We start from the raw sequence: 19,000 nt of genomic DNA, 5'->3' as shown, positions 1-19,000 counted from the left end.
GTGGCCTACATCTGTCACTGTCCAAATCAATAGAGATGATTGGTGGAAGAAGAGGAGAAGCTAACCCCCACCACGCCCTCTCAGAGAAGCAATATGCTGATTGGCTGATCCTACAGGCCCCGCCCCCTCACTCCCATCCCTTGCGATGACAGAACAAACCGATAAATAACAGTGCAGACTCCTGAAAGCCTCAGATGTCCCTCTGAGACAGTCTGAGGACGTTTGTCCCACTTTTTTGTTGGACCTCGAAGTATCCTCAGAGACTTTTATTACTCGGGTGTTGGACGCTCCACAGCAGCTTCACGATGGAGCTGAAGGACTTCTGCATGACGGGCGACCTGCTCAGCCCGCAGCGGTGAGTTCACGGAGCCTCGGCCTGAAAACGACCTCAGATTCAAACGTTTTAGTGAAGTTAACGCGCTTTTTCTGGATGTGTGACAGTTTTCTTCGCAGCACTTTTTGAGTAGCACAGACAAATAAATCTAAAACATTTGAAGGTACTTTTTGGAAACTCTTTAAAATCTGATGCAAACACTGTGGCAGCGTTCCCCAAGTTTAACTTTGTTCTGTGTGCATCTGAAAAAAACAAACGATGCTGCTCTGTTTTTAAAATAACTCCAATTCTGTGCAAATGTGTATGACGTTTGTATATTATGTATGATGAACACGCTGTGCAGACTCACACGGTTTGTGAAATACAACCTCTGTGTGAATGTGAATATTCCTACAAGTTTTCCTGTTCTTGAACGCAACGTTGCAGCGCTCCACTCCCACGCAGACTCATGTCCATGTGCACAACATTAATGATGATTCCCACTTTTACGGGTGGAGCTTTCACTGATCAGAGAAGCACACAGACCAAAGCTTATCTGAAAAGACTTGTTTTCATTATCGTAAAACACGATCTGGCATTAAAAACGCGACACTTTGTACCGATGAACGCGAACAAACGTCACCTTTGCACGACTACGAGCTCAGATTTAAATGCTCATTTTCTTCTAAAGCGCCCCCTGCTGGTCATTACACAGAAAGCACGTTTAAACTCTTCGAACCAAACTTGTGATGCGTTCATGGGAAATCCAAATTTACTGTGACTCTTCTGTTTTGAACCCTGCAGCTCATTGACGGCCTTTTTATTTTGTGTTCTGCACATTTTGTCCTGGTTTGTATTTCATGCTCCTCTTTCTTCTTCCTCCTTAGCATCCTGGACTCCTCTTCTCCCTCCTCCTCCTCCCCCAGAGATGAACCTCAATCTCCACCCTCCTACCTCCACTCCTCCCCCATTGGTCCCGCCTTTCCTCTGGAAGCCACTCCCACTCTCAGCCCTTCACATGCAGAATTCTTCCTCCACAGCCCGGCTTCTTCTTCCTCCTCATCCTCCTCCTCCTCCTCACCGTACAGTCTCCTGTGCCGAGCAGCGGAGCCCGACTCCCCGACAGGATGTAGTTCCAGCGGTGGAAGTAGCGCCTTGGTGTCGGAAGCGTCGCTGTGTTTTTCTGTATCGGACTCGTTTTCAGCGCAGGTGAAGTTTCTGTTTAATCACATTTAAAAACACAAACACTCTTAAAGTCTGAACGTCTCCGGGGTCGAACTGCCAAACTTCAAATTCACATCCGTATCCGACTGTTCCTGGAAGTTTTCTCTGGTGCCTCAAAAGTCTTTAATCTGCAAAAGTTAATCCAGACTAGAGTCAGAGCTGAAGGTTGAGGTACCTGCTGAGCTCACTGACATCCAAATAAAATCCTCGAACGTCACTAAAACTGGAGCTCCGCCTTCATTGAGGTGTGTTAGTACAGTAACCTCACAGCAGTCATGTGATTGGCCATTAAAAACACCACTCAAACGCAGCCCCGAGGTCCAGTCCAGGAACAGTTAGCTGAGGTCTGTGGCGACCGTCTTACTGCTCGCCACTGATGATGACGTCGTATATCTGCAGGTCGACTCGATCCTGAGGGGCGACTACATGACCTCGATGGGGGCCGTGGGGCCCAAAAGGCTGTGTCTGGTGTGCGGAGACTTCGCCTCCGGGTATCACTACGGCGTGGCGTCCTGCGAGGCCTGCAAGGCTTTCTTCAAGAGGACCATCCAAGGTGGGAGGAGCACGTTCATCATCTCCTGTATAAAGAAATAAAAACATGAGGATGATGATATATTTATAAAATATAATTCTTACTATTACTAGTTTAAACGATGCTGGTGGTTTCTGACATCAGGCTGTTGATATGCTTTTTACACATCTCGTGTGTGAAACCTCCAAATATGTTTTTAACGGCACCCTTTAGAATAACGTTGTTACCAAGGACATCACGTGAAGATCGACCTGTCATGTGAAACTGCCTGAGAAAAAACACTAAAAAGGACAAACGGGGAATCCAAGTCATCAGTAGAGTCATAAATAAATAGACGCTCAGCTGGTTTCTATTAAACATCAAGCTGCTGCTGATCAAAGATCCTACAGTCTGTGTGATTCATTAGCCGATCGATACAGCAGCGCTCGCTGTATCGATTAGTGTGAGAAGCCGTCGTCTCTCACATCAGCTGCTTGTTTCTCATTCCAGGCGATTGATTGGTCACGCCCGATCATTTCACTTATTGATCTGTGCAGAGAGGTCAAAGGGAGGCCACGAAGAAACTCATAGCTGAGGGTTTTGATATCACAGGGCAGGATAATCCACGTTATTGATCCACGATGAGAGTTTGGGTTCATTTCTGATCACAGTCAGAGAGAATCTCACAAAGATCAACAACAAACGGCAGCTGAAGGCGTTACCGAGGTTTCTCCAGGTTAATAAACCAATCATTAGTTATTAATCGAGGCTTGGTCCCGTCTTCCTCCCCTCACTCTCAACCAACCACAGCAGATGGCCCCGCCCCTCCCTAAGCCTGGCTCTGCTTCCTGTTAAAAGGGAGTTTTTCCTTCCCACTGTCACCAAAGTGCTGCTCATATGATTGTTGGCTTTTCTCTGTATTACTGTAGAGCTGTTGCCACAGAATATAAAGACCCTACAAACTGACCACTGTATTTGCAAATATGTGATGATAAACCGAGCAGATATTTGAAGTTTACACAGCTACTGAAAATATGTTAAACGTTTATTTTGTGACACAGAAAGATTAATAAGAGTAACATTAAAACTTAGCAGCGGCCGCCATTGTTGGAAACTGGAATTGGCTGGGCCGCGCTATGAATTCTGGGATATGTTGGGCCACAAAGGACACACCCGACCCGTCCTTCAAATTCGGGGAAATGAAGGACTCATTTGAAGGAGTCGACGAATTGGGACAGCCTTCGTCGCCTGGCTGTGACGTAATCGGCCTTCAAATGCGGCCTCCGAAGTATGCAGCCTACGTTTTGGGACACAGCTACTGACACTGCTGCTTTTACTTCCTGTTGTGGTTACCTAGGTAACATCGAGTACAGCTGCCCGGTGATGAACGAGTGCGAGATCACGAAGCGGAGGAGGAAAGCCTGTCAGGCCTGCCGCTTCCAGAAGTGTCTGCGGGCCGGGATGATGAGGGAGGGTACGTTACGCCAAGCGACCGTTACGAGCTGGCAGGAAGTAGAACTACGTGTGTGTGAAACGCCTCTGCGTGTTGCAGGTGTCCGTCTGGACCGCGTCAGAGGGGGGCGCCAGAAGTACAAGAGGCGGTTGGAGACGGGACTGAGTTTATGCAGCAAAGCCCCGTACAGCCACCCGAGCAGCAGCAGTGAGTTCACCCTCGCTCCCTCTGAAGGCTTTCAGGTCAAATACTCGCCCACGCCCACGCCGTTTAACATCCACTTCCTGTCTTTTAGGGAACAAGGTCATTTCCCACCTGCTGCTCACAGAGCCCGCCCCTTTAGCTGCCAACCAGGACGATTCGACCAATGACAGCAGCTTGCGGATCCTGCTGATCCTGTGTGACCTCCTGAACCGGGAGCTGCTGGTTCTGATTGGCTGGGCAAAACAGATTCCAGGTACACACTCGAGACCACGCCCACCCTTAACCTCCATCTGGTCCCCAATCCAGACCACGCCCACCCTTATCCTCCACCTGGTCCGCAATCCAGACCACGCCCACCCTAAACCTTTACTTGGTCCCCAATCCAGACCACACCCACCCTTATCCTCCACCTGGTCCCCAATCCAGACCACACCCACCCTTAACCTTTACTTGGCCCCCAATCCAGACCACACCCACCCTTATCCTCCACCTGGTCCCCAATCCAGACCACACCCACCCTTAACCTTTACTTGGCCCCCAATCCAGACCACACCCACCCTTATCCTCCACCTGGTCCCCAATCCAGACCACGCCCACCCTTAACCTTTACTTGGTCCCCAGTCCAGACCACACCCACCCTTAACCTCCACCTGGTCCCCAATCCAGACCACGCCCACCCTTAACCTTCACTTGGTTATCCAGAGCACTGGAACATTATGTATAAACAAAGGTAAAATAATAATTATTATTATTATTATTTGTCATTTATTAATCTGCCCCGCCCACTCCCAGGCTTCTCCGGACTCTCATTGGTCGATCAGATGTCGCTTCTGCAGAGCGGCTGGATGGAGGCGCTGCTGGTGGGTGTGGCCTGGCGCTCCCAGGGCGCAGGGGGGGACGAGCTCGTGTTTGCCGGGAATCTGTGTCTGGACGAAGCTCAGTGTCGAGCCACGGGATTGGCTGACCTGTACGAGGCGCTGCGTCACCTGATAGCGAAATACAGAGCGATGAAGCTGAGCCCCGAGGAGGTGGTGACCCTGAAGGCCATGGCGCTTGCCAACTCTGGTAAGAACAAGCCAATAGCACCACTGCCTGTAACCACAGTAGGACTGTGCGTCAGGGCAGAACAGGCCTGTAGGGGGCGATGTTTCCCTGAAGTTTGATAGAAGAAACAAATAATCTCGTTTTAATCTCGTCCTGATGGAGTAACCTGCTTATGCTCTGTGACACATTCTTCATGGTTTCTGTTTGACTCAAAGCGTTATGGCTGCACATAAACTCTTCCTGGCTGTCTGAGTTTCAAAATAAGAGCCTGAGATGAATGATGATTAAGTTAAACAACTCGTCTGCATCTCACAGGACAGTACTGTGGTATAAATGATGCAGCAATCCCAGCACTCTCATGTTTTACAGCTTTACACACACACACACACACACATGATCAATATGGCTGCTGTGTATCTGTGAGCGGGACAGCTGAGGAGCTCCAGCATGAACTCAGATATTGATTTTACCACAATAACCACTCCACTCATTGATCTTAGAGGAGTGGTTATTGATATTGATCAGACTCTGGGAGCTGAAACAGCAGTATTGATTAATCCCAGACTTGAATTATTTTTGTGGCTCTCACTCTGTCGCAGTTCAGTGGTCAGCAGAGCGTGTAGTGGCAGCGCTGGAGGCTGCAGGCGAGGAGCAGCCGATCAATAACACTGAAGTCTGCTCAGACTCTCACTGTCTCAGCCTCAGATCAATAAACAGACTGGCAGACAGGCCTGTGGCTGCACAGCCGTGTGTGTCCTAAACCTGCAGATACTCAGACGTGCAGACACACTCACAGCTTCTGATCAGTCGATCAGGGGAAACATATTGAGCTGATTAATAAGCAGCACCCAAACGTCTGTGATTTAGAGACGTGAACAGGACCCAGTCTTTAAGAACTAAAGCAGTCTGAGACTGCACGCGTCCTCCACCATCAGGTGTCCAGTTTCATGCAAACTCATCCATAACTAGTTCAGTTTTCCTGCTAACACAAAACGAACCAATCACATGACCTCACAGGTGGAGGTAAACAACAAACGGCATCATTCGGGTTCTTCTAATCACACTTTGGTCTGATTACAAAGAGGAAAACATCCGATAACTTCCTCCAAACAACACATGATGTAGGTGAAAGACTTTTGGAGCCAGTAGTGACCATATTTAGACCAGAGCCTCAAGTGGCCATGAGAGGAACTGCACTTTGTGTTTGTAGCAGTGGTTTGGTTGTTTGTCCTGATACAGCTGAGCATGCTGGGTGTAATGAGCGAGGAAGCATTCTAACCTGCGTCTGTCCGTCTGTCAGACGCCGACCCGGTGGACTGCCCGGACTCGCTGCAGAGGTTTCAGGACGGGCTCCATGAGGCGCTGCAGGACTACGAGTCGTCCCGCCGGGAGCAGCACCGAGCAGGACGACTGCTCATGACCCTCCCCCTGCTACGACAGACCGCCGACCGAGCCGTGCAGGCTTTCCTGCGGCTGCACCGCCACCGCCACATCCCCATCCACAAACTGCTGCTGGAGATGCTCGACGCCAAGGCCTGACCTTCCTGTCGGCCATTTATCGGGGAGACTGTAAAATGACCCAATGCACTTGACTTTTAGCTTTCAGAGAAGTTATATTTTTTGTATCATGATGTGTTGAGATGTTTGTTTGTTGGCAGAAATGAGCTTCCGTATTTTTTGTTTATGGGACCGTTCAGTAAAGCTCATTTCTGCTCAAAGATCCAGCGTTACAGCTTTTCATCAGAAAACATTCAAGTGGAACCGTTCTACTCATTTGCAGCTTGGGTTCTGCTAGGGCAGCTTTGCATGAGTCACAGTTCAGAATAACCCTTCTTTGTCTGATACTGGGCCTCGGTCTCAAACAAGCTACTCCCCATTTAAGGGCTACCGTCCTACTTAAATGTTTGAACGGCGAGTGGGCGGGGCCTTTATGTCTGAGATGACTACAGTAGGGATTTCCTCTGTGACATCACACAGACCAACATCAGAAAAAAGTGTTTGTCTCACTGAAGTCGTTATTAGAAACTTGGCTCATGTTTATTATGAACAGGAAAGCAGAACAGAGCCCCTTTAACCAATCAGCAAACACTTCTTTAAGCTCCGCCTCCTGTAGGTAAAGGTGGGCATATCTAGAGTGAGATTTAAATTTATTTTTATAAACTTAAAATATTTTGGTGGGATATTTATTTTTCCACAATGACGCGATCAAACTGCGACGCTGAGTCGTCGTTTAAATGGCTGTGGATGTTTACTGTGTCAGAAATGTTTGTTATAATAATAAATTAAAGCTTTTGGAATAAAATCGTCTTTTATCTTCTAAAATATCTCATGTCATGTCTCTAAGACATGAGTCTTTACAACATGAGCTGAGCTGTAAGCACAGAGTTGGAAACCATTAAAAACATTAGATTCCTAATGGCTGAAGATGCTGCATTCACAGGTCGTAAGAAATTAGAAATTTGTCATCCTCTGTGGAACTCTCTCTCTCTAGTTTTTCACCATTTCAAACAATATACATAATATAATGATATATTATTAATAAATAATAAAATATAGACATAATAAAATAACAGTTAAGATAAACATAGTTAAAAAAAAAAAAAAAAAGTAAAACGAGAGCGAAGACCTCGTGGAGTTTGTCAATTTGTCACTGTAAACTTTTGGGACACTCCTTTGATGGGAGAAATCTTCATCTTGTAACTCAGACTTTATTATTCCCACAGGGAAATTCAGTCATAGCAGCGTAAATACCACAAACGTCAAGTACTCATAAAAAAATGCAGTGTATGTAGCCTGAACCACGAAGCAACTCAAAGCAAACAGAGCGACAGGCTGAAGCTAAAAGTGTGTTCAAAGCTGAGCGAACATCAGAAACTAACCTGTGTCTGAGGTCAGCTTACCCGAGGAAGACTGTGGGTAGCAGGTGGCTGTGCTTCATCACAGTAAAGGAGGAAGACGCAGTTTTCCTGTAATCGCCGGTTTAGTCTGAGGCTTCTTGGAAATACATTTTCCCCTTAAAAGCACCAATGCAGCAGAAAAAGGACTCCGTGCTTTGAGTGATATATTATTGTTTATTATCGATTAGGATTATTAATGCATCATCAGGATTCATAGGTAACTTACAAAATCTGAGAAACAGTAGAAAGTCGTGAAAAATAATCGCCTGACAGCCCTGAACGCACCGTGAAGAAATAACAGGTGAGCTGCACCCCTAACATTCCTATACTGGAGTCTCCCCCTGCTGGCAATAAAGTGTACTACAGAAAACAAACCGTTACACCCTCTGCACTCCCAGTGAAAGCGCTTCAAACGAGCTCAGAATTTAAATTTAAATTGGATTTTTGATATTTTGGTGACATGATGAGTTTGAAAACGTCCAGAGTAAACATGTAGAGTTCATAAAACCTTCAAAGGCTGTTTCAGAGACCTGAAGACCCCCAAACAGGGAAATGAGTCCTGATGCAGACAGATTCAGTTCCCTTCAAATTGTTTCAGTTTTTGACCCTTTAATTATTTTATTTCATCTGCAACTGAGAAAAAAAAATAACTACCACACATGTTCAGACACGCCGCAATTCAAATATATTTAACTTAATATAATATTTTAAAAATAATGGAAATTAGTTTTTGTTCCAGGGAAGTTCCTGGAGATTTTGGGGAATTATCAGGTTTCCTCAAAGCAGCTGTGAGACGTTCAGGGTCAGTAAGCAAACATACAAATGAAATAAAGACAAAACTGTGAATCTGTTAGAAAAGTTAGAAAGAGCGCTGGTTAGAAAAGCTACAAACAGCAGGTCTTTGTGCTCGATCACCTGAGGAGTCTCAGTTTGGAATTTTACTCTTTTAGCTCAGTTTTTGGTCTCCACCGCCTCCCGAAGGAAGCGTCCGTCTCCTCAGCTGCCAGAAGCTGAACTGTGACGTTACAGTGCGACAGGTCACTCTGATAACAGCGACGCATCAGCATGGCCGATGTGGGCTTCCTACAGCAGCTCTGACCTGGTCTTCATCCTATCACAACCATCTAGTTCTAATTAAAAGATGCTTTTGTGCCAAAGAGGTTACTTCTCCTCGCCATGGGGCCTTTTTCTTGTTTTTACCTGAAATAAAGGCTGAAGGTGGATCTGCAGCCGTTATCAAAAACCACCGGAGGAGCTGATCGCATCATTTTCTTCTTCACGTCTCACCTGACGACAGCTTTTAGTCATGTTTTCAGTTTTTTCAGCCATCGTGTGTCCACCCGAAGCTCTCAGGCAGATCAGCCAATCAGAAGCTGGTCTCATTCATATGTGGTTTGGGGCTGGTGGGCGGGCCAGAAGGGGTGGGGCTGTCGGGACCTGGGGGACTCTCGGGGGTCCCCGAGGAATCAACGGGTGACGCCGCAGTGTTGCGGCGAGGGGAGACCGATGCCTGAGAACGGGTCGGGCTCACCGCTGCGGAGGCAGGGCTCGGCGGGGAAGCGGGTGAGGTCCTGCGGTGTAATGACGACGAGGAGAGCGGTGATGAGGACAGCGATGATGGCGGTCCAGGTGAATGTCGAGCAGCGGGGGGTACAGTGAAGGTGGGAGGGGTCCTAAGGCCGAATTTGGCCTCCAACTCACTGCACACCGCCAGGCTCCGCCTGATGCCCTCTGACCCCGGCGGGAACCCTGCGCTCACAGCCGCCTCTGAACCCTTGGCGAGCTCCTGGCAGCGCTCAACAAAGCTCCCCCTGCGCACAGACCCACAGTCTTTGTCCCGGTCCAGATGCCTGAGGGGACGGGGGCTGCTGGTCTGGCTGGAGGCGGGGTAGGAGGGGCCTTGTTGCAGTCCAGGTGAAAAGCCAGCTTCTCGGGCAGGTTTAGCGAAGAGAACGGGGGGCGGAGCCTGGCGGGGGAGGCTGCCGTACAGCGACGCAGACGAACCCGAACCGCCGGCTGCACCTCGTCCTCCCCCCGTAGAGCGAAAGTGCTCTGTCCTGAAGGCATCGCTGAGCTGAGAGTGAAGGCTGCAGGAACAGGAAGTGACACAAGTCAGCAACAACAGTAAGAGCGTGATGTTTACGACTGTAAACGACCAATGGCAGCCATCAAAGACGCGAGATTAGACTAATCTGTCAAAATAGAAACACCAACTCTGCATCACTCTGTGTGACTGAGGCTCAGCGGGAGGGAACTCTACCTGCAGGTCGAGGCTCTGGGTGTGCTGTCAGGTGTTCTGGTCAGAGCCAGGTCGCACTGGTCCAGCAGCTCCAGCAGCTCCTCCTCCGTGGGTCCGCCCAGTGCTGCCAAACAGCCAATGAGAACCCGTGTTGATCAGCTGCTAACTAATCGCAGAGCACAAAAAGTTGTTCTTTTACATCACGAGTCTGGAGTTTTACCTCTGATGTCGACCTTGCCGGCGATCTCCATGGCGGTGGTCAGGTCCCACATCTGGATGCTGCCGTTGCTGTGGCCGCTGAACAGGTAGCGACGCGGCCGAGAGCCGATGCGGCTCGAGCCCTCGCACTCGTGGACCATGAAGGCCGTGATGGAGGTCCCATCCACCGAACGCACCTCACATACCCTGACAGACACACACACACACACAACGTTCAGTGTCACATGATCACAGGTTGTTGTTCTGTTCGTATTAGGTTTACTTTCCAACATGGACGTCAATACTCTACACGCCAGTTGACAGACAGGCGGCGTGATTTGTTACCTCCTTGTTGAACCAATCTAACGCAGTGTTGTTGTTTTTAATTGTGTTGTTTGTGTTTCATGCATGTTTGGAACAGGAACAGCAGCTACTGTTACTGCAGGAGCGAACGGGGATCCTAATAAACCAAACTGACCACACAGTTATAACCAGGTGGGTTACAAGTGTCTACGGCTCTCCCACCTCTTCCCATTGGAGGACAATCTGACGTAGAGTTTATCCGTGTCGGGAACGACTCTCTGGATGAACACCTGCTGATCGTCTCTCTCTCCGTACGGCCCTGAAACCAACGAGACAATGAAATGAAATCTGAAGAAATATGAAAAAGTAAAAGTTTGAATTCCATTGCTTCGTTACAGAAACAGAGCTACAGTCCTCAAATGCTGCAGCTCGGACTGTGATCAAGGTGACAGTTACCGATCTCGGTGCCGGCGCTGCAGCCTCCGTGCCCGTCCACGTCGTCCAGGCTGAGGATCTTGAAGGAGGTGAGCGGCGTGGACCCCGGCTGGGTTGAGATCATCCCTCTGAAGCGAGTCACCGTCCACGTCCGCACGTGGTTGTTATCTGCACAAACTGAAGGACGGCGATGAAGATGAGCTCAGAAACGAGCTGCAGACATCAGCTTAAACCATTCGACACAGAACGCCAGTTTCCAAGACGAGGTGATTCTCGTACCTGAGATGAGGTGCTTCTCCGACAGCATGATCTTGGTGACAGGGCTGCGGTGGACAGAGAAGGTCTGGAAAAGCTGAGGCCCTGAGCCGACGGTCTCTGGATGCTGCACGATGACTCGAACGGTCCCCGAGCTGGTCCCGTACGCAATCTCGATCCAGTTCCCGCTGTCACCTGAGCAAACCGGGGAAGTATGAGAAGGCTGCAGGAACATGAAGAATAAGACTTTCCCTGACTCGTCTCTAACAGACGGAGGTCCAGGTGAAGGAATGTGGAGAAAACGGACGCCCTGCAATAGTTGTATTAGCAGCAGTGTTATAGTGTCTTCGTACTTGTTTTGGGTGTGAGGTAGACGCTGAGAGCGGTGATGGCGTCTTCGGTCGGGTCTCTGTACAGCTCCGTCACCAGCAGGTCGTTATCCTTCATCCTCAGAGGAAACTTCTGAACATCTGACCAGCAAACAGGGACATCGTGAACAGCGGGGACTTTTTAAACATCTGCCAAAGCCTCCCAATGAAAGCTGGTGAGGCTCTAGAGTGGCCCACAGTATTTACTGAACAGATTCAGGTTCTGGTTGGTATATTAATGACCACGACCCAACAATCTGATGAATTTAAACTCGTACCAGGGCTGCCACAAACGATTATTTTGATAGTTGACTAGTCACCGATTATTTTTGCGATTAGTCGACTAATCAGATCATCATCCATTGGACATAAAACGTACAGCTTATTGCACCAGCAGCATCTGCTCTTATATAACTATCATTAGCTTACAGCTGTAAGTGTTTAAGGTGCTAACTAAAAATAAAGACAAGATGATAGTTTATTAAATTTTAATGAAATTTGCAGATTGTTTCGGTGAAGTTTAATAAACTCCTTGCTGTCTAAAATATAACAGGACACCGGAGTAAATTCTCGAGCATCTCACACTTCTGATAATCAGCTGTCTGCTTGACGTTTATTCAGCTGTGTAAAAACTATAACTTTAATCTCAGCCAAACCGATTTACTCAGGAACAAATAAAATACTAAAAAAAGCCAAACAATAACATTTTAAGTTATCTAAGTGACTTATATATCATGTTTAACCTGAGTAGCAAAAGACGGCGGTGGGTTTGAAAACGATTTGCCTCACGGCTCTAGTTAGCCTAGCCCCCGGCTAGCTATCGAGCTAGTGGGTAACAGACGTCTCCGAAAACGTCGGAGCGCTTTTGAAAATATGTGGTGTCTTGATAAACTGAGCAGATATTTGAGGTTTACACAGCTACATTCTCGCTTAAAAATATGTTAAACATTTATTTTGTGACCCAGAAAGAATAATAAGAGTAATATTAAAACTAACTAGCTGCCGCCATTGTTGGAAACTGAGCTGGGCTATGAATTCTAGGACACAGCTTCTTCTTCTTCTTCTTCTTCGGGGTTTAACGGCAGCTGGCATCCTTGTACATGCAGTGCTGCCATCTTCTGTTTCAGTCCGTTATTACACTCTTAAATCCTACTACTTATTCCTGCGTCTTTTGGGATCTTACAAAGCTTCAAACGACGCGTCGATTATTAAATCAGTCGTCGACGATTTTGATTGCGTAATCACGTAATCGTGACTAGTCGACGTAATCGTGGCAGCCCTAACTCGTACTGAGCAGTTTTCAGTTGATCCGACTCATCGATCTGCAGCTTCTTACCGATGTAGTAGATGGAGCCGTTGTTGCAGCCCAGGATAAGGAAGGAGCCGGCGGTGTCATAGCTGCTGATGGGAACCACATCTTGGTTCTGCAAAGGTCACAGAGAACATGTGTGAAGCAGACTGATAACCACCTGAAACAGACTTGGTCCAATCAGCTCCCTCGGCAGGTGTTCAGCACGTTTCGTCCTCACTTCCGCTGAAGCAGCTCCCGTACCACATCTAAAACCTGCTCCTCTCACTTCAGCCACAGCTCTCAGTCTGTCTTTGGCTGCAGGGGGTCGCAGGGGGTCGCAGGGGGTCACAGGACCCTGCAGCCAGTCCGGTGGATTGACTCCACGGCTGTGGCACGTCTCAGAAGCTCGGCGACACATGACCCAGATCTCTGGTTAGACCGCCACAAGACCCCGTGAGCACGAGACTCAAAGCAGACATTTAATGAGCTGTCCATTTACAAACAGATGATGAGCTCTTAAAAACAGATTTAACATGAATAACTGAGCGTGTCGTTTTACAGTCAGTCGTTTTAAACGTGACGTCACAGAAAGGTCGGTAACACTGACGAACCAAAGGTTAGCCCCCTGACTCATGAACACTCCTAATGCTCATCTCTCTGTTTTTCCAGATGAACCTCTAAGAGCTTAAACGCCGCGCTGCGTGCCCAACCGGACGCTCTGATGAGACGCTTTACAGTGAGGCAGCGAGCGGGATTCTCCTCCCAAACATCACGTAACGTTCAACATCAACCTTTCCAAACGCAGGCTGGCTCTGAACGAGGTGGAAAACGCACCGCCGCCTGGGGGCGGTGCCGCAAACACGATGAACAGCTGACATGCTCTCCAGGTTACGTTTAAGAGGCGAGAGATTCTTAGAGACAAACCGTGGGCGATCACCGCGACCATCTGAGAGCGACTCCACCCACCTGCCAGTGTTTGGTGACTGCGTTCCACACCCCCACCTTCCCCGTGTGGCTGGTGGCGATGAGCTGGTTACCAACAAAGAAGAGAGCCTCAGCGGGGACGTTGAGACTGAAGACGCCTGCGTGGAGGGAGAAACACGTCTGTTTTTTGTTACTGGGAATGTTTCCCGAGCAGCTCATCAAACCTACGTCCCGACTCCCGGGAACACTGCGCGCAGAAACTCGTACCGATTTCATTGCCGTTGCCATCGGGGCAAATGGACCAGAGGATGATCTCCGTCACCGAGGCGACAGCCACCATCTTGTCGTTGTCTCCCAGCGACCCGCCCATCACTTTGGCGTTGAGCGCGACTCTGTCGATCATCCAGTCGAGGCGGGGAGAGGTGAAGACCTGCTGCCACCCGGTCGACTCCTTCACCCTGAGAGAGGAGGCGGGAAGAAAACCAGTCTGAACATCAGCAGGAGGAGAGGGACAGCCAATCAGAAGACAGTTAGCTTACAGTGGGAGGAGCTAAAACAGCTTTTTTCTTCTCTGGCAGACTACAAACTGACGGGATGACTCAGTATGGAATACGGATTATTGGGCCGATTATTAGCTAATCTGAGATTAACGCGAACCTCAGACTACAGTCAAATTTAAACGGTGATAAATGACCTGCAGTTAAAGGTGTGTGACAGCACGCAGCAGTGACCCGTGTGTGTGTGCGTCTCTCTAAGGAGGCACGAGGTTTTACTGAAACTGTTACAGATGCTCGGGCGGAGGTGTGGATGCAGCAGGCTGTGCCGATGTGTCTGAGCTGTGACGCGTTTACCTGTAGCAGACCACGAACTGCGCGTAGGCCACAGCGATCCAGTTATGATGGCCGCAGATGATCCGAACCATGCCAGGGTCAGATGACTGCCCTGAACACACACGACACACACAAAATGAAACTCCCACCACGTCCCTCCGATCTTAAAATAAAGAAGCATTATTTAACGTGCCGACCTCCTGACGTCCTCTCCTCGTTCATGCCTCTTCCCAGTATCCCAGAATTCCCGAGGTTCGGAGGCATCGTGTTGCTGCGTCGGACCGGCGCTCGCTCTACAGGAACAACGCGGCCCGCCATGAACTGCGACCCGGCCACGCTGTGACGGTTCCGACGCTTCGCCGGGTGCACTGGGACGACACAGACAGAAGGAGCTGTGAATCAGGATCACGCCTCCACGTTTCAGTTAGAAACAGGACGTTAATTATATTTCCATCATTTTATGATAATAAAACATAAAAACATGATTGAAGGCACTTTAAAAAAACTGAATAAAAAGAAGCGAGGAGCCTCCTGCGGCACATTTTATCTGAAACAGAAAAGATTTTGTTATTTTAATCATAACAATTTTTTACGTTTGCAATGATTTGTATATAATAAATACAGAAATGTTCACATTGTATCAATATTTTACCTGAAAAAGCATTTTAAAGTTTTTTAAAATATTTAATTTCAATTTTTTTAAATTAGTTACATTTTTATAGAAAGCATCTGTGTTGTCTTCGTAGCGCTTGTTAAAAAGACCACAGCAACCACTTATGCCTTGCGAGCTACTGCTCCAAACATTTTATTGACACCATTCAAAAAAACCTCTCCCACCACAGACCAGTCTCTTTTATGTGCTCCCTGGAGCCATTCATGAGCTTTCTTAAATACAGCGCCCCCTGCTGGTAAACCTTATTACATGAACACCTACATATCACCACAGCATCCTAAATAAATTATGTGTTGTGTATTTAAACTTCCTGCAGGCTGTCAGGTGGGGGTCAGGTGTGCTGTGAGGACAGGTGTACCTGCAGGCGGCAGGTAACCGTTGAACAGGACGTTTCCGCAGGACGACCGGTCCAGCTCGTCACACAGCTGCAGCTTACGCACTGTTCAAAAAACAAAGTGATGAAGAACATTTAGCGACGTCTGCGGCTTTACGTGCTCAGCTCAGAGTGCGGTCCAGCCTCACCGAGCGGTGTGATGCCGTAGAACTCGGCCTCGTGCATGAGCATGTGCACGTTGATGGAGCGCGGGTGGAGCTCTTTGGTCCGCAGGAAGTTGAGGATGGGCGCGAACAGGGAGGGGTCCCTGTCGATGAAGATCTACAGCGAGAGAGGAGGGACAAACGCAGTTATCGCGAGGAGGAAAAGCATGCAGGGACGTGAGGAAGAGGAGCTTTACTTACAGCTCCAGTTTCATCCTTCAGAGTCGAGATCCGGCCGCTCAAAAGGCTGAAGAGAAAAAACCCAAAGAACCATCGAGACGTCAGAAACCAGCAAACTCAGCTTTTCAAAATATAAGAAGCAGTCCAGTCACATCTGCCTTTCATTTCACTTACACGACAATTTCATCACATCACAGACTAGCTCACGTATGCATATTAACACGCACGTTTCTGCACACATTCGACCAAATGAGCAGACTTTTAGCATGTCCAGCTCAAAATCAGCTTTCAGGGAGTGAAGTGCATGTAGTCCAGAGAAAGTAACCTAAAAGCCCCCAACAGCCAGGGTCTCCCTCTCTGACCCACCTGGAGAAAAAGGAGTCAGGGACCCAGGTGAGCGTCTGGCGGGAGGTGCTGAACCTGAAAGCAAACACACACTCGTTGACTCTTGTGTTGTCATAAAACAACAGAAATAACAGCAGTGTGAACAGCTCCCCTCTCCTCCTCCTCACTGACCTTTCACTCCTTATCTGACCCTGGTGATACCTGCGCCTCGTGCACGGAGTCACAGGTGCACATTAAAGTCTAATGAGCACCGAGAAACCTTTACATCCGTTTTTACTACCGGACATGAAACTGTTGCCCTGCCGCGCTCCAGCACGCCGTTATTTCCTGCGTCCGTGTCTTGATTAAAGGTCAATATTTTATCACTAAACACTGAATAAAAAACGAGCTTCAGTCTTTATAAACACTCGTGACTTAAAGAGTCCCTCTGCCTGACTCTGTGACATGTTTAATAGGTGAACATGTACCTGACATCACCTGCCTTTCAACAAAAGACAAACCTGTTTTGCTAACTTTAACAGTTCCATTGTCGGACAGCATAGTTTTAACTTATTTACGTTAAACAGACCAAATATAAACTCTTACTGAAGTAAATCTGAACTTCTTTATTTATTCGTCGTTTATATGTTTAATGTGCGCAGTACAGCTAGCTTACAGCGGCTCGTTTCCTGTCTCTCTCCTCTGTGCCAGGTTCAGGTGTGAGCAGTTATGCTAGCTAACAATAACAAAGTGCGGGGCTGGAAAAACTCACAAAGCGCGAAACACGGACTTTATAACCGGGTTAAAACATCTAAAGTAGACTGTGCAATAGAAGGGGTTATAAAACGTGTTTAATGTCTTAGCGCAAAGATACTTTAGAGAACATTACTACACAATGATACTGGAAGCAGTCTGTCCGATAATGGATCCTCCCATGTTAGCCGCGGGAGCTAGCCGGGTTAGCAGCCACTCCCGGGTCTCACCTCTTCCCTCCGACGTTCAGGTGGATGATGTCTCCGCTCCTCGCCGTGGTGGACATCCTCTAAAGGCCCGGAGACTCCGACAATGACCGCCAAAGACACAGTTTTAATCCATTTTTCGGTGATAAACTCCGTTTCCGTTGTGCTTTAAGCCGGCTTCCGGAGGTCGGACAGAGGGGCGGGGCATAATGGCCGCGTTATGGCCTCGGTCTACCCGCGGAGAAACCCGGCCGGGAGCGCCGGATCCGGGGCACACAATGAACCAAAGCCCGGAGTCTGACTGGATCAGGACCGAAGACCAGTGCCTGGGGGACAACAGAAGAAAACAAAATGAAGACTTGTTTTTAAAGGTAAATAGAAACAAAGTTAATTGATTAAAAACTAAAAAGAGATAAGGAATACTGGAGTATGTTTAATTTTAAAGTCAAAGCCTGCACCTCTGCATTTAGTTTGTTTCTTTACAGGCAAATCAATTCAGAAAACTTTTTGGCTTTTTGAAAACTGTAAATATTATTCAATAGGGCATATTATTATTATTATTATTATTATTATTATTATTATTATTATTATTGTTGTTGTTGTTGTTGTTGTTGTTGTTATGGCCTTATTTAAAATATTGTATGTAAATAAGACCGATGATCCCAAGCCCAGAGGTAAATGTCCGACAGAATGGCTGAAAAGAAAAGAAAGAAGTGGCTGCAGGGGTTCATTCAAAGTTCAGACCTCAGCCTGACTGAGATGCTGTGCTGGGACCGTTGTTGTGCATGAATGCTGCAGACCTCAGTCAGCTGAAGCATCGCTGTGAAGTAGAGTGAGAGACACAGGAAACCATTACCTGAACTTTCACCTGCTGCTAATGGTACTTCTACAAATGGTAAATGGACTACTGCTTATATGCTGTAAAAGTGCTCAATAAATCAGCATGAAGAACTAATAAACATTAAATATGACTAAATATGAAACCTCGAGCTGTGGCCAAGTGTATTGAAGAGAAGCACAGCAACTTTTATTTTCGATATTATGCACAAAATAGCAGAAAATCAGTCTAAAATGACTTCTTCAAATGAAAGAACAAAATATATTCAGGTGACCATCGCAAGGTCATTTTTCTGATGTCAGCCTCTGATGTTTAAAGTGAATGTGCTGCATCTCTCCACTACTCCACTCCTTCAGTCCTGTTCACGTGACTGTAAATGAAACCAATCAGAGAAAATCTGCAGACTTCAGAATATGAAAAGAAATGAAACTAAATGAAAGTGTGGGGAGTGTGCAGAGGCTTCACGATGGGGATATAAATGGTAAATGGTCTGTACTTCTATAGCGCTTTACTAGTCCCTAAGGACCCCAAAGCACTTTACACTACATTCAGTCATCCACACACTGGTGATGGCAGCTACGTTGTAGCCACAGCTGCCCTGGGGCGCACTGACAGAGGCGAGGCTGCCGGACACTGGCGCCACTGGGCCCTCTGACCACCACCAGTAGGCAACGGGTGAAGTGTCTTGCCCAAGGACACAACGACCGAGACTGTCGGAGCCGGGGCTCGAACTGGCAACTTTCCGATTACAAGGCGAACTCCCAACTCTTGAGCCACGATCGCCCCGATAAAACCATGGCCTCTGCTGTTAGCGGTAACTACGAGGATTTATTCACAGTCTGCTGCTGTACAGAACAAATGTAGGTTACCATACAAAAACAAATGTGAGTGAGTGTAAATGCGCAGAGAGCGCAGCGCAGCAGGGCTGCGTTCACTGGGCGCGCGTCCCTGCAGCTGTGCAGATGTTTAGTGTTGTTTCAGCTCAAATGACAGAGATGCT

The 19,000-nt window shown here is 47.8% G+C and overlaps 2 protein-coding genes across 3 annotated transcripts; one reads left to right on the top strand and one right to left on the bottom strand.

Annotated features, from left to right (window-relative positions):
* Window positions 1–207: 207 nt before the first annotated feature.
* Window positions 208–7,051, top strand: esrrd (estrogen-related receptor delta). 2 transcript variants are annotated; one of them, XM_087851757.1, is made up of 8 exons: window positions 208–355; window positions 1,201–1,522; window positions 1,937–2,090; window positions 3,406–3,522; window positions 3,601–3,708; window positions 3,797–3,958; window positions 4,498–4,770; window positions 6,050–7,051. In XM_087851757.1, the coding sequence occupies exons 1-8, from the start codon at window positions 306–308 to the stop codon at window positions 6,286–6,288; spliced, it is 1,425 nt and encodes a 474-aa protein (XP_087707883.1). In that variant the 5' UTR covers window positions 208–305; the 3' UTR covers window positions 6,289–7,051. The 2 variants fall into 2 exon arrangements, with proteins under 2 accessions (XP_087707883.1, XP_087707882.1); XM_087851756.1 differs by having other exon boundaries at window positions 3,406–3,708.
* Window positions 7,052–7,808: 757 nt separating this feature from the next.
* shkbp1 (SH3KBP1 binding protein 1) lies at window positions 7,809–17,397 on the bottom strand. The gene is made up of 17 exons (XM_006801217.3): window positions 17,187–17,397; window positions 16,246–16,299; window positions 15,901–15,946; window positions 15,685–15,817; window positions 15,521–15,601; window positions 14,687–14,857; window positions 14,511–14,601; window positions 13,927–14,117; window positions 13,702–13,817; window positions 12,781–12,868; window positions 11,430–11,546; window positions 11,101–11,271; window positions 10,843–10,998; window positions 10,609–10,705; window positions 10,106–10,290; window positions 9,907–10,009; window positions 7,809–9,733 (listed from the first exon to the last, which is right to left on the bottom strand). The coding sequence occupies exons 1-17, from the start codon at window positions 17,240–17,242 to the stop codon at window positions 9,013–9,015; spliced, it is 2,577 nt and encodes an 858-aa protein (XP_006801280.2). The 5' UTR covers window positions 17,243–17,397; the 3' UTR covers window positions 7,809–9,012.
* Between the last annotated feature and the right edge of the window lie 1,603 nt (window positions 17,398–19,000).

Source organism: Neolamprologus brichardi, chromosome 14 (genome assembly GCF_056152115.1).
Source record: "Neolamprologus brichardi isolate AB-2024 chromosome 14, ASM5615211v1, whole genome shotgun sequence".
In the NCBI taxonomy this organism is placed as follows: domain Eukaryota; kingdom Metazoa; phylum Chordata; class Actinopteri; order Cichliformes; family Cichlidae; genus Neolamprologus; species Neolamprologus brichardi.
The sequence above is the reverse complement of the archived record's forward strand: the minus strand, read 5'-3'. Positions and strand labels throughout refer to the sequence as shown.